Source organism: Lycorma delicatula, chromosome 3 (genome assembly GCF_047948215.1).
Source record: "Lycorma delicatula isolate Av1 chromosome 3, ASM4794821v1, whole genome shotgun sequence".
Taxonomy (NCBI): domain Eukaryota; kingdom Metazoa; phylum Arthropoda; class Insecta; order Hemiptera; family Fulgoridae; genus Lycorma; species Lycorma delicatula.
The window spans coordinates 141,410,627-141,426,729 of NC_134457.1; the positions used below are offsets into that span (position 1 = coordinate 141,410,627).

The 16,103-nt window shown below is 30.0% G+C and overlaps 1 protein-coding gene across 1 annotated transcript in view; it reads left to right on the plus strand.

Moving 5' to 3' along the window:
* LOC142322061 (STAM-binding protein) overlaps window positions 1-16,103 on the plus strand; it is a 47,291-nt gene that overhangs the window by 18,948 nt on the left and 12,240 nt on the right. The window contains exons 6-7 of the mRNA XM_075360698.1: window positions 4,918-5,055; window positions 10,678-10,790. Coding sequence (XP_075216813.1) covers window positions 4,918-5,055; window positions 10,678-10,790 — 251 coding nt within the window. The remainder of the gene's footprint in view (window positions 1-4,917; window positions 5,056-10,677; window positions 10,791-16,103) is intronic.

Here is a 16,103-nt window from a genome sequence, read left to right on the forward strand (position 1 = left end):
TCTCATTTTAAAAAAAAATTTATTAATAAATATCTACTGTTAATTTGACCCATGATTTCATAAAACAGATACTAAGTTAATAATGTAACCAGTTAAGTGCATCGTTTTTATTTTGTATGTAAATAAAATATGATGATTTTTTTTAAAGATTGTCTTACCAATATTTGCTAACTCAAGAGCATTTTTATTATTTTTCATAATATCAGTCTGTTTGTTTGAAGGGAGAAATTAAACATTTAAAAAGTATATCTAAATCTAAGGTAAAATAGACTGCGCACAGCCAAGTTTTGGTGCATAATTTGACTGAGTTCTCACTAATGTTTATTTCAAATTTTAATATGATATAAGTTAACAAAACATCTCTGCATTATTATCATTATTCTACAAAAAAAGGCTCAAAATCATATAAATATTTTTTGGTAATTTATAAATCACTAGTTCTCTTATAGATTTAATAGCTGAAAGCAAATCTGATGACCTTTATTAGAGTATTTTGTTTTCTTTTAATAAATTATAATAACAGAATTTCATTAAATTATCTATAACTTATACTCTAATTGAATCAGTTACATGAATATTCTAATCTTAATTAAATTTATTGAAGCATTGTTTATTATCAGAGGTTAAAAAAGAAGTTCACACTGACAGAAGTTTTCTGTAAAAAAAATTGTATTATATATTTTTTTTAAATTGGTTGTAAATACTTATCTGGATTCATAGGACTTTTTTCTTTGCAACAAAAATAACTTCTTGTAGTATATCTACGAGGGTTATTTTTTTTCAAGGTCCGATTGGTCGCGAAATAAAAACCCGCGCAAAAATCAAATGAACCTTTGTGCATATGTGTTGCACAGTGTCTCTAGTATGGCCTTCAATCGCACCGTGTCACTTCGTTTAGTTCTGAACACACAGCTAGCACATAAACATGTCTACAACAATAGCATCTCCCGCCAAGTGTGAAGTGCGTGCGGTAATTTGATTTCTTCAGGCTGAGGGGTGTAATGCAGCTGAAATTTATTGACAAATAAGTAATGTGTACGGTGAAACTTCAATGAGTGACAGCAAAGTGCGACAATGGTGCAGGAACTTTAAAGCAGGACGTACAGATGTTCATGATGCAGGTGGTCAGGGAAGGAAGCTAGTGTCAACCAATGATCTCGTTGAGCAAGTGGATGAGGCAATTGGAGAAAGTCATCGGTTCACAATTTCTGTATTGAGTGATTCGTTTCCTGAAATTTCAAGGTCAGCTCTCTACACCATTGTGAGTGAGAGACTTCCGTACTGCAAACTGTATGCAAGATGGGTTCCCAAGATGCTGTCTGACCATCACAAAACAATGAGGTTGAACGCCTCCCTAATGTTTCTCCCAGAAGAAGAAGAAGAAGATTGAAGAAGAAGATTTTTTGAACAAAATTGTCACAGGAGACGAGACATGGGTCTATTTCGAAACTGAAGAAACAAAAGAACAATCCAAATAGTGGATTCATTCTCATTCTCCCAGTAGACCATAGAAGTTCAAGCGAACCTTCTCCAACAGAAAGTGTATAGCTACTGTGTTCTGGGACCGGAATGGAGTTCTCTTGGTGGAATTCATGGAATGTGGCACCACCAACACTGCAGCCTCATACTGCGTGACTCTTCAACGTCTACGAAGGGCAATTCTGAATAAGTGGAGAGGAATGTTGTCATCAGGCATTGTCTTTCTCCATGACAATGCTTGGCCGCGCACTGCAGCTGTAACAAAGAAGCTCCTGCAGCGTTTTCGTTGGAAAGTGTTTGATCACCCACCATACAGATCGGATTTGGCTCCATCCGATTTTCACCTCTTTCCTCACATGAAGTGCTGGTTAGAAGGACAACATTTTGGCACATACATCGAGCTGCAGACCAGCGTAGAAACATGGCTGAAAACACAGGCGGCTCCGTTCTATGATGAGGGTATTGGAAAGTTGGTTCCACGCTACGACAAATGTCTAAATAAGAGTGGCGACTATGTAGAGAAATAGCGTAACTATGTAAGTACTTGTTACAAATAAAAAATTTTTTATTTTCGCTGATTTTAATTATGTGACCGATCCGACCTTGAAAAAAAATAACCTTCATATTTCAAAACTTTATTCATTCAAATTATTCAATATTCCTGTCCTTTGAATTTATTGAAAGAGTTAAATCAGTTAAATAATATATAGCACCTATAAGTGCTAGACTGTATTACTGAACTTAACATAGATATGACAATTATGGAAAAGCGAAATTGGTTCATTCGTGTAACTCATAATGTTAACTCATTCACTGTTAACCCTTCTTTAAATTTTTTTCCTTTACAAAAAATTATTTGCTTTTAACTTGGATGCTCATTTTTTCAAACAGATGCACTGGTGTGCTAAATCATCTAAATCTCACATAGAGGGTTAGGCACTGAATAATCAATCTTTCCCTGTCAGTTTGTGTAGTGTTTACAAAGATAGTTCCAGATCAGTTGTGGATTTAGTTTTCAGCAAGGATCTTATATTTCTTCTACTTTCATTTCATCAGTCGCTCCTTTTTATTAAAATAAATCTTTGCAAGTAATATTAAAATAAAATAAGGAAAAAATGTTTTAATTATAATTGTTGCAAAATATATGTGCTATGCATGGAGATAGTTGCTGTTTCTTTGTGATTAGCCATACCATATTTAATTTTATCATTTTTTATTTATAATATTACCAAGGATATTAATTATGTGTTACACACACGTATAATAAAGAAACCTACAAACTTTTGTTTTTATTACACGTTTGTAAATTAAGGAAATTAGTAAATTTCACAATAAAAAAAATGTTTCACAAAAACGTTTTTGAAATACCCTCAATAGGGACAAATCTATGTAGAAAGACAGGACCATATAAAGAGGAATTACTGAAAATAATTAATGTATCATAAATTTCATCATGAAAAAGCAGTAACAATAAAATTTCATTATGTTTTAATAAAATCCTTATGTTTTAATAATATGTAATTAAAATACAAGTCCCCAGTTTTCATTCTGATTTTATATTTAACCTTTTGGCAATATATGGAATGTTGTTTTGATGTTATTATAAAGTGTTATAGTTTATTGTGAAATTGAATAGAAATGATTAAATAAAGTCAAAAAGTGAACTTTTTTTAGTAATTGAATATTTTGTTGTTGAAAATTTGCAATTAAACATATCAGAGTTGTGAAACAATAGGTATATCTATTAAGTAAGTCTGTGTTTTTACCTCTAAGATAAAGCAGTGAGAATTGATTGTTTGGCAGAGATGTGTCTGAATCTGCATGACAAACATGAACACTCTCGGCCATTCAGTTAATTGTGGAGTTAGTCATTGTTTAGAGCAGTTATGTTTTCTGTTGTATTTATGAATACACACAAGTGTATGTACTTTGTGTTATTGCTTTGTGAATAATACTAAGTCTGAAAGGTGAGAAACATGTTAATTTAACATTTTTAGCAAAATTAAATTATCACCAATGGAATGTTTTCAGATGCTTACTGAGACTTGTGAGACCACTTGTTTCATCCACATGTGTCTGAATGACAAAAAAAATTCAGTGAAGGATGTCAGAACATGGAAGATGTTGATGGACAACCTTCCACTTTAATACCCTAAAAAAATGTAGATAAAATTAATCAGATTGTTAAGAGATTTCTGACTCATTGTCATAGTGATAGCTGTAGCCATGAACATTCACAAAGACACTGCTTGGAGAATTTTATGTGAGATTCAACACAGAAACAGTTTGCACCAAGGTGCATTCCTAGAACTTTCACACCAGAGTAAAAAGGACTGTGCAAGAAACTTTCCTCCGACATGCTGTAATAAATTGATGTCAACCTCAAACTTATTCAAAAAATCATCAGTTATGATGAAACCTGGATCTTCCAGTGTAGTTCTTAAATCAGGAATACTGTCAGTGCACTGGAAAACATTGATTTATCACCAAAAGTGTTTTTTATCTCAAGGGTATAATTTTGGAAGAATGGTGTTCAGAAGGTTCAGCAATGAACCATCATTGTAAGGAAAGTTTGCTAAAGATGAGAGAAAGAGTAAGAAAGAGTTGTTTGTTAAGAAATATTTCATTCTTTATCATGAATGATACATCTGCTCTTACAGCATTTTGTTTGAAGTTGTTTTTGGTCGACAAACACATTACTTCACTTGAATATATTCACTAGATGTGGCACATGAGATTTTTTCTCTAAAATGAAATCTGTGCTCTAAGGAACTTGTTTTGAGTTACTTATTGTAAAGTTGTAAAAGGCAGATTTGTTGTAACAATTCACAGAAAGTTATCTGCTCCACACCTTTGATCAGCATAAAACAAGACTGAATCATTAAGTGCAAATTGAGACTAATATATTGAAGAGGATAAGTATTAAAATTGTAATGCATGTAAAAGTAGATTAATATATCAGTTTTTTTTATTTATTTAATACATACATAGTTCATCAGAGCTAGATTGGTCAGCTAGTTTACATTATTGATATCAGTTTTTGTTAAACAAGTAAGAATATAGAACAATTAGTTATTTTTTTTAATGAACTTGATTTTAAGTAATGTACTATAGTCATTTGATTTTCACAAACTCCGTATAAATATCACATAGACTTACCATGATTTCTAAAATATCTGCATATTTTGTTAAAATAAAAATGAAGTATTTTTATATGATTTGGTTTTTTTAATCTTATTATTCCTGAAGAAAAAAACTTTCTGTATGTTTATTTTTATCAAAATTTAATGTAAAATAATTGAATAGTGCAATCAAAGAATCCCTATTCAAATTCAGCAATGAAAAGTATGCAAAATTTAAAAAACCCTAAATCGTATTTTATGAATTAAAATAATAAAATAAATTGTATTGTAAGACATTTTTAGTTTTTTGTTTCAGTGTCATAATCAGTTAATTATTACACATTTATTAGTGCCGAAACAACAAGGAACTTCTGATGCATGTGTCACAAAAAATGAAGAAGAAATATTTGATTATCAAGATCAACATGAACTTGTTACCTTTGGTTGGATACATGTAAGCTTCATTTATTTACTTATGAATACTAACAATTATTTATTACTTAATAAAAGTTACTGTATTGTTTAGAAAGTAGTTGTCAATGAACTTTTTTCTTCTTTTTTTTTATGCTGAAGATTGAAAATTTTCAGATGCAGTAGACCCCTCCCCCCCTGTTGCACAATTTCTCATTCTAAGAACACTTGCTTTAACAGCTGATAATGACCTCCATCAGTGATTCGAGTCACGTAAAGAAAAAACCGTTTTTATTACTTCCATTCATGTCCTTGCAATAGAATTGTAAAACATCTCTGTTATCTTCTTTGAATTCTATTCTTTTTTCCATTGAATGCTTTTGTTTTCTATTGTTGCTTTAACCATTTCATTTTCACTACATTCTGTACCCTAATATAGGATTTTCTAACATGAATGGTGATTTAACGTTTTAAAAAATATTGGTTTTTTATATTACCAGACCTGTTTAGTGAATCATTTTGTAATTATCTCAATATTTTGTTTATAAATATCGCTTGTGCTTTTGGTATTATTTATCATATAATGTACAGTTACTATTTTACAACTTTATGTTACTCTATATTTCTCATAATTAGTAATTTTCATTAAATAAATTGCTGACATTAAGATAATTCTAGTTTAATTGTAGACATTTAAGTTTTTAATATGTAATGTCAAAAATGTGTAAATTAACAATGCTTTATACAAATGTAAAGAACGTTTTAGAAAGAGAAACAAAACAAAATTTTATAACCAAAAAGAATTAGATGTGAAAGTAAGTGAATTAACTGGAAAATATGACTGACTGGTCACATTCAACTATAAGTAACATTACAAAAAACAAGAACAAGTATTTGTAAGAAGTATTGCACTTACTTATATTGTAAAAAAAAAAAGGAAGAGACTCATGGAAATCCTATACCAGCTGTAAAAATAGATTGTAATGAACTGAATTAACTATCAAGTGCAATTAGCTTTAATGTTTCAACTGTACTGTGACACTAGAAAGCGTTCTTTATGTGCAATTTAAAAGTTGGATTAGATAAAATAAAAATATTGAATGAAGCTGAAAGTGCACATGTTCATCCACTGATGATCATCTTAGCAAGTAACTGCAGAAAATGAATACCTTAGCTCGTTTGACATCCAATGTTGATCAAATAAGCCTCTCTTGGGAACATATGCCATAGCAGCATATATAACAGCATAGAAAGATATAAACAGCAAAGAAAATAAATATATATATATATATATTAAGGCTGAAACAGATTAGATAATCATATTTTACACATTATAGAACATTATCCAGTTGTTCAGATAAGACACTTTAATTTTAGTCAAAAAAAGAAAAAAATACTTTCAAGTAGGATTTTAATGCATTCAAGTCTATAACAATATATGGCTATGTGTTGCTGATGGTAATGTCTGTTTATGATTACTATCTGGAATTAGGTTGTTGTGGTGGTATCTGTTATATGAAGAAGTACATTAGCTATATCCATTAAGTAAGACATAGTTGGAAATATCAGATTAATATGTTTATATTAATATAAAAATTATATTAAAAAACGTTACTTTATCAGAGAAATTACATTTACAAATTTAAATTAAAATAATCTAATAAGCAAGCAAAATGTAAAATAAGTATGTTAATTGAATGTGGTTGAGTTTTCCAATAAATTTAGAGAAGGTATGATTAATTTTTCATTTTATCATAAATAAAATTAAATTCGTCATAAACCTCTACATCATTATAACTATGATTATTGTTATTTTTTATTTTTAATTATTGCATTGGCTCAAATGTTAGCTGTACTCTTAAACTTCAAGCAGAAGATACAGAAAGGAAAATGTATTGTATGGTAAAGTGTCTTTGCAGAATAAATCACTTGTATAACCAGGTAGTACCATAAATAATTAAAATTCATTAACATTATTATAGACAGCCATATACGTATACCTCTATTGTAGCTTCATAGTAATGGAAAAAGGTATACATAATTCTAGTAGAGTTAAAGTTTAGCTGTAGGAGCTGAGTTGTATTGATTGGCACTATTAGGCTTATATGTCATCCCCAAGTAAGAGCTCTGAAATATGTCCTGCAACGTATTTATCATCTCAGCTAAGAAGCAGTTGTCTTATCAGCTACTGGAAGGGGTCACAGAGTGAGAGAGAAGTGGGGGACTGCTAACACACAGTCTTACAGTACCAGTATTTGAGAAAGAAATATTAAAAAATTAGGAAAATAGTATGAAGAGGAACAGAACAATCCAAAGAAGAACTTCTGATTAGGTTAGATTAGGATTATTGTTTAGTCTTATTTAAGACAGCAAAGCATTGAATTGAAAAGAAGCTAAATATGATACAAGTACAGTTTATTAAACATGGGGACCTGTTGAAAAATATTAATAACAGCAGCACATTGCATTATTTTGACTTGATGAATACTAGCACTTTATTTTGTATCAACTCAAAAACTATTAGAAAAATAATTTTATGGTTAAGAAATATCTCAGCTTGATAGAAATTATCTTCACAGCTAAAAAAATTTTGACTGGAGATATATGTGTTAAATTCATCTGAAAACTTGTAAACAAATCATTGCCGGCTCTAAGATCTATTGAAAATACAGTATCGTTTATAGTGACATCGAATATAGTGAATATAGTGACTTGTCTCTTGGCTGGTTTGGTATGCTGTTAATATTAGTATCTTTTATAGTAACTTCAGATATAATGACATATCAGATATAGTGACCAAAAATTTGTCTCTTGGTTGGTTTGGTATAATGTTAATACATAAATACAGTATGTATGTTATTTATTATTTCATTGGTTGTAGTTAGATGTCAATTATTATAACTTACTTTTCCTACTGCAATGCAACATTTTATCATTTATAATGGCGGACAGATCAGTAATGTAGTATATCTATATTGCAGCTACAAAAATGTTTTGACAGTTCATTTTTCTTACATATATACTGTAGTTCTTTTTGTATACCAGGTTATTGTGTAAACTGAAGCATTCACATTCAGTTGTTATTAATCTTTTGCTGTGAGCTTATCATATTGTGTGGGTACAGTATTTTATTTTATGAATCCTGTGTAATTCATTCAATAGTGATTTAATTATATTTCACGAAAAATATTCACTATAGAGGAAAAAGCATTCATTATCAGGAAGTTAGAGAATAATGAAACTAATAAAGACGTTTCCCAAGAATTAGGCATAGGTCATTCAACAATATGGGTGATATGGAAGAACCATGAAAAAAATTAGGAAAAATTTTGAAACAAATTCTGTGAAATCAAAAAAATTACGGCCTTGTCAACATAATGATGTAGATGAAGCACTATTAAAATGATTTAAATACCAGAGGACTAGTAATATCCCTATTAGCAGCCCTGTATTGCAAGATAAGGCGAACAATTTTTCTGAAAAATTCTGTAGACCACATAAAATAACTTCAGCTTTGATACAATGGTTCTGTCAGCGCCATGATATTGTATTGGGGTGAATAAGTGGTGAGGCTGCAGCAGCTCCAACCATTTTATCAAAAAAATGGCTAGAAACCATTTGGCCAAAATTAAAAGAAGGCTATTCGAACAAAGAGATCTGTAATGCTGATGAATTCGGTCTTATTTTAAACTGATGCCAGAAAGAACCCTTCGGTTTAATGGCAAAACATGTTCAAGTGGAAAATTATCAACAGAAAGAGTAACACTACTAATTGCCACAAATATGAAGGGAACCGACAAAAAAAAAATTCGTTGTAGAGAAAAGTGTTAAACACTGATGTTTTAAAAGTTTGAAATCTCTTCCTGTTATGTAAGAAAGTAACAAGAAAGTTTGGATGACAATTGATATCTTTACATCTTGGTTATGAAAATAGGACTATGAATTAAATATTGAAAATTGCAAAATACTGTTGATCATTGACAAGTCTTCCATGTATAATGTTACTGTTCCTACCATTGTAAACAGCGGTCTTACAGCCCTTAGATCAAGGCGTAATCAAGTCGGTAAACGTCTACTACAAAAAACACCTAATTTACAAATGATTCAGGATTTAGATCAAAAAAAGGAAACACAGATAACTATTCTGACCACGGCTGGCAAAGTTACTGATGTTGCATGTGAAAAAGAATCTTTAGCAGAATGGAGCAATAACTCTGCAAAACCAATCGTTGTCAAATGCATTGTTTGAAGATTATCAAGAGGTTGGCAAAGATTTAGAAATGCATGAAACTGTAACAGATGATGATGTAGTGGCTTTGGTACTAGTAGAAATAGACGGGGATGTAGGTAATGACAACGAAAGTAACAGTAGCAATGATGAAGATGTCAACCCGCCAAATCTTCCAGAAATTTAGCAGCAATGAAAACCATTTGTCAGTTTTTTAGTTTTCTAATGAAGAAATAAAGTGTTCATTTTGATTTAGAAAAGAACCTTCAAAAACTGTATTACAACACAAAATGTTAGAAACAAAGCAAAATAACCAACAATTTGCAGAAAAAGTAATTTTTACAATTTTTCTCTATCTTGTTTTACTGTACCATATTTATATTTATTATTACATAGTTTTTTTTATTTATTTTTTTTTTTTACAGAAATAAATTATTATTTTTAATAATTATTATTATTACTGTATTACAAAACCTGTGTAGATGGCATATTAAAGTAGAACTATTAAGCTACCTAAACATCAACCATTGTGACTTTCGATTATTATGGCCTGAAATTGCCAGTCCCTTGGAGGTCATGTATGTAAGTCCTACCTTAATTAAAGAAAGATAAAAAATGCTGTTTATGTAATTAGCCTCTACTATATCTGATTTCTATAATAATTTTTAAAACTGTTTCTCAATATAATATAAACAAATAATTCATGCTAATGCTATTAATAAACAGGTGATTAATTGAAAAATTAGGGAATTGATTGGGGTTTCAATCAGGCTTGGCCTGTTAACACTGCTCCAGTGGATGCCCATAATTAATAAATAGATAAATTAAAAAATTACCACTTATTACCAACAACATTAATTGAAATCATAGAAAGATTTAAAGCTAATGATTCTCATTAATAGAAGATTCATAGAATGGGGGTTCTCCTTCTTGACTGCTGACAAGTACAGTCAGCAATAAAACTTTCTGAGCTGTTTGTAGCTAGACATTATTAGAGAGAAATAATGGAACTATGGAAGTTTACAGGAATAAATTATGATTGTGATCTTCCTCTCAAGATATGTTTACCCAGAGATTTGAGTGCCTATCCTTTAATTTCAGTTGTTTACATATTTTCTGCATAAAAATATTGATAAAATATTTTTCTGCATAAAAATATCATTATTTGATTTTGGGTATGATATAGTTAAGTGCAGATTTTTTTGTAACATGCCAAGAGTTTTTTGTAACTGAAAAGAGCAATTAATTGAACTGTATATTTGATATGGTTAATTTCAAATTAAAATATTCTGTTTGCTATGAAAATGAAACATTTTCTCTTGATTAAATATACGTTTGTTTTTATTAGAAAAATATCATACTAACTGTTAAATGTTTATTATATAGTTATTTTTGTAATCTTTTTATACATGTGTGATAAATTATTTTGTTTTGTAGACTCATCCTACTCAGACTGCATTTCTTTCAAGTGTTGATTTGCATACACATTGTTCATATCAAAGGCTCATGCCTGAGGCTCTTGCTATAGTATGTGCACCAAAATATAAAGAGTAAGTTTTAAATTATATTTACAGCATTTAATTTCTTAAAACTTAAAAAATAATTTAAATACAAATACTGTGAAAGTGATTGTGAGTTTTAAGCGTTACTTCACCATGCAACATTATTTTATTTCTGCTGTCAGTAATAATTACTAGATGGCGTAGACGATTCCATTGTTAAAGCTTTCATATTTTACTACTTCTTTTTAAGTTGAACTTTCATTCCAGTTTACCACATTTTGAGACACCAAAGTTAGGCAGATTAGGGACAATTTATGAAATAATAATTTATGTTATGAAATATGACCAAACTTACCTTGTTTAGTAAATATGTAGTTATGTTAGTAAGTAATTTCTTTAACTTAAATTTACATTTTGAGCCGTTAAGTATGAAAATGTAAAATTTAATTGCAATTTTTTTATATTAAGTATAATTTTTTATTGTCAGTAATAATTCTGATTAAAAACAATATTGATGTTTAGAGCATTGAAAGAATTTTGTTCTATTAGCCAAAATGTGCTACATTTATTACTATTGATTTTGGAATCAGTAAAGTTGGGTAAAAACTGTGTTTGAAGGTTTATTATTTTTAGATAAATACTGATAGTTTTAAATAAAAATAAATAGTCTAAATATAGAAAGCCTTCCTTTTATTGATTAGCCTTCAGTAATTTAGCAGTTTAATATCATAAGTGCTTAAATGTCTTCCAGCAATACTAGAATATTCCTTGACTCTGAACAAAATACAGTGGCACTATATGATACAAATTCGAATCTGCATCAATGTTTGTGAATGTTTCCATGGTAAACTTTCTTAATTCGTTCTCTGTGCAGGACTCTCTTTAAAAAAACTTATTCGTTACTAGGTCCAAAAAAAGAAGTCTATTGTGTTAAGTTGGATGAAGTTAACACTGGCCATTTAACAACACTGCCACATGATTCGATCTAGTGCTGTGGGAAGTAGTTGACAAGGAAGCTTGTTACTGAAAAAGCATAATAAGAAGCTTCTCAACTTGGTAGAAGAACAGTTTAATGAAGTTATTCCTAGTTCTGAATTGTGGCATTATCACATTGCACAACATGTTTAGGTAATTTTTATTTTCCACAACTTTATTGAAGAAAACTGGTTTTATAACACCTTCTGTGGGACAGTTTACGCCAGTTGAAATGTGGGTGTCTGCTGGTTCAGTTGAGATGTAATAGTCAAATGAAGATTTTCATCTGCTCAATATATATATAATACAAATTTTTGTGGCCTGGGAACCTGAAATTAACTTCAGTTGACCATGTGATCTTAGGAAAAAGGTTTAGTTTTTATTAATGTAGTTATGCGTCATCTCACATAATTGCAACTGATGGACAGTACAACTTCAGTTTAAATTAAGCATGGCTATCCATACTGAGGACAGTATGGATAGCTGCTGAGGCAGTAGCTATCTCTTTTCTGGCTTTGGCATTTGTGGAGTTTTGATTTGTTCACAAATGTCAAAGCAAGTTATCTTAGTTTCCTCTGTCATAGGCATCCTAGGAATCTAATATTGGTGCATTAATCTCTGAACCCATTGCTTCAAATTTATCTCTCAACATGATAAATTATAGAAATGTTGGTAGAGGAGTGTCAAATGTCTTTTGCCACTCTGTGTACCCCTTGGAATGTTTAGTCTTCCAGTACTATTTTAGAGTTCATTTTTTGTTCCCTGCCATTATTCATAATATATCTGTAAAGAAAACTAAAATAAAAATGAAAAGAACTGTATACTTATTTTCTGTATATTTATATATTTTTTCTTGATGAAAAATCTGCCATCAACTCCTATGGACATTTGCCAATAGAACAATGTTGGGTTAGAAATGCTAATCACATCCTGTGAACTACACTCAGTTGTTTAACTTTACCAATTTACAGTAATCAGTTTATAATATTTGGCTTTGGTTGGTTGTTGGAATTTTATTCTTACTTCTACTTCATATCCTGAGATTTTTAGGATTCCAGTTTCCAAGATATTTTATGAGTTTTAGAACCATTAGTTTGTACGGGGATGCAATGTGTAATGCCTTATTCATGGCCTTGTAACAACAGTTATAATAATATTAATTGATTAAGTGATGAAAGGCTTTTTTTAACCTTATCTTTTGACTTTCTGTGTGTATGTATGTTTGTGACAATTATTGCTGGAACACATTTTTCAATTTTCATGAAATTTTGCAAAAGTCTCCTTGCTAATAGGTAGGTTAAATAATGCATAGGAAATGATTTTTTGTTTTAAAATGGAGGCCATTACTAAGTTGCTGCTAATGTAGTTGTTGGAAGACAGCACCAACTGTTATTCAAACTATGCAATTAGTTTATTTATTTATTGTACATACTGAAGTTATAAAAAATAGTTTAAAAATTATATGTAAAAATGTGGGGGTATATGGTTGTACCTCTTTGACAGTGATTAGTCTGTGATAATCACTGTCTTTTCAAACAATTCTTGCAATACTGCTGACCCATAAGATTATTTCTGTCACAGGATTATTTCCACAGTCAGTTTTGATGAGTGTTTACATTTTTTATTTAATTTTCATTTATATATACAGAATGTCCCACAAAGAAATAGAGAAACTTTCAGGACATGTTGTAGTGGTGAAAATAATGAAAAAAGTTCATATAAACATAGGTCTGGAAATGCCTAGTTTTCAAATTAACAGATAGCAAACGATTTCACCCAGATTTTAGCTCTTCTAATGAAAAGAAGCCCTATTGTAATTTTTGGGACCTAAATTAAGGAGTAAAGTTAGTGGTTTCTTGTGTAATTTGAGCTGGGAAATAGGATAACAGATCCCAGAACTGTAACTCCAGTAGTTTTTAAGATATCTGAAGTAGAACACAAATGTTGGTGTCAAAAACAAATTTTTTTTTAGGTATGTAGTACAATAGCTTTGTTAAATGACTAATAAATCTGGAAAATTTTCTAACAAAACTTGTAGAGAATTTAATTCTAGAAAAATAATATAAATACAGCCAATAAAAAGTAAATAAAAACTTTTAAAGATTGAAGCAAAACAGATGGAAAATAGATAGAAAATCATATTAATAAAAAATCTTAATATAGCAAAACAAAAAATTAAAATACATGAAATGATGAATGGTATTAGAATAACAAACTTCAGTTACAGTAATTGTTCAAAATTCTCTCCACAATATATACAGCACTCTGCCTGACGTAAAATATTTCCAGTCGCTTTCTGTATCATCTCAGGATAGTTTCATATAAATTAAGTAGCATTTTAATGAGTAACTCCTTTTTAGTATTAATTTTTTGTCTGTATACTATGATTTTCATATGGCCCCAGATGAAAAAATTAGTAGTGTTAATTCATGTGATTGTAGTGGCCAATCAATTGGTCCACCACGTCCATTACAGTTAAAGAAATAAGCATTCAGGTGATTTCTAATTACTAAAGAAAAATGTAGTGTTGCAACACGGTTGTGCTGGAAAATCATTTGCAATTTAGTTTGTAAAGGTACATCCTCTGAAAAAGCTAGCAAATTATTTTTCAAGAAATAAATGTGTGCATCTCCAGTAAGATTTTCATTAAAAATCAAATGGTCCCAGAATTGTGTCATAAAAATAATGTTACACTAAACATTAATGTGAAATCTGTGTTGTATACTAGTTTTCACAGTACCATGTAGATGGTCTTAGCTTCATAAATTAGGCCAATCAAATTGTCAAAAATACCTCATTTTTTTGCCAAAATTAACCTCCGTTAGGTAAGACATGTAAAAAATAGGACAAATTCTGTAAAATTGAACGAACTACTTTTCCAACCTCACACTTTTCCCCGCATCATTTTCAAAATAGCGTCTAAATTTGGTGAAAATTTTTTTTCCTTTTAAATTTTTAAAGAAAAAATAGATTTTTAAAAAAAGTTTTAAATAAAAATTGTAGAACTTTTTGAAACAAAATTTTTAAGCCCTGCCTGTTTTCAATTGATCAACAAATAAAATAGTTATTGTAAAAAACACTAAAAGTAATGTTTACTTCAATTATTAATTTCATTAAAATGGAAAAAGATTTTTTGACGAAACTTCCACAGTATGAATCCTTGACGAGTAGAATGACTTGTTGACTTTTGCCATATGCGCAGAGAAAGACTTTGATTTGTTGGTTGGCAGACTGGCTGAGGATGCCAAGTCAAAGTCTACCTCCTCCCACCATGCGCATCAATGTGCCAAATGGAATAAGCGTTTACTGGGTCCAACATAATTTAGCTTATAGTGAAGAAAATGAAATCGATCACTGTGGAATAATTTTTATATTAAATTACAAGTATTCGAGTACAACATATGCAAGTTTTCAGACCTTAATATTGACAAATAAGGTCGTAGAAATTTTTTGAAAAAAATATTATCTTGGCTCCAGTAGGTCATAGTAATTTTTTTTAAATTCGTAGAAAAATGGTAGCTATCGAATGGCAATAATGCCATTTTGATGGAATTCCAACTTTAAAAAATAATAAAGTTTTTCGAACTGAAAAAAAAGTCTATGTTTTGGTCGATTTTTTTCATATTAGCAATTGTTTTGCAACATGCAGTATTTGCACAGATTAGTAGAACTCTTAAAGAAAATTTTATGGCCCCAGTGGGCCACATAGGTGCATTACAGTATGAGTTATTCAAATTTTAAGAAAACATTTTTTTTCAAAAAACTCGATTTTTGCAAAAACTATTGAATATTTTGCAAAAGCCAAAAAAGGTACTTATTTTGCTTGTCAAGTACTACTTATTGTGGAAGTTTCGTTGACAAATCTTTTTTCATTTTAAAGATATTAGTTATTGAAGAAAACATTATTTTTAGTGGTTTTTTTTCAATAACTATTTTATTTGTTGATCAGTTGACATCAGGCAGGTCTTAAAAGTTTTGTTTCAAAATCTTCTACAACTTTTATTTAAAACATTTTTCTGTAAAACGTCTAGTTTTTCTTTAAAATGAAAAAACTATTTTTCACCAACTTGGGAGACCATTTTAAAAATGATGTGAAGAAATAAGAGGGTGGAAAAAGAGTTCGTTCAATTCTACACAATTTTTCATATTTTTTACACGTCTTAACCTGACGGAAGTTAATTTTGGCACGTAAAAATATAATTTGATTGGCCTAAATTACTGTGTTTAGAATTGCAGACTCCATTTCTCATAAAAGTGACTTCATCAGTAAATAAAACTGAATTTATCAGCATTGTCTAGAAACCAATGACACAAGTTAAACCACTGGGGGTAATCTGTTGACTGCAAATTTTGGATCTTCTGCAGGCGGAAAGGATAAAGATTTTC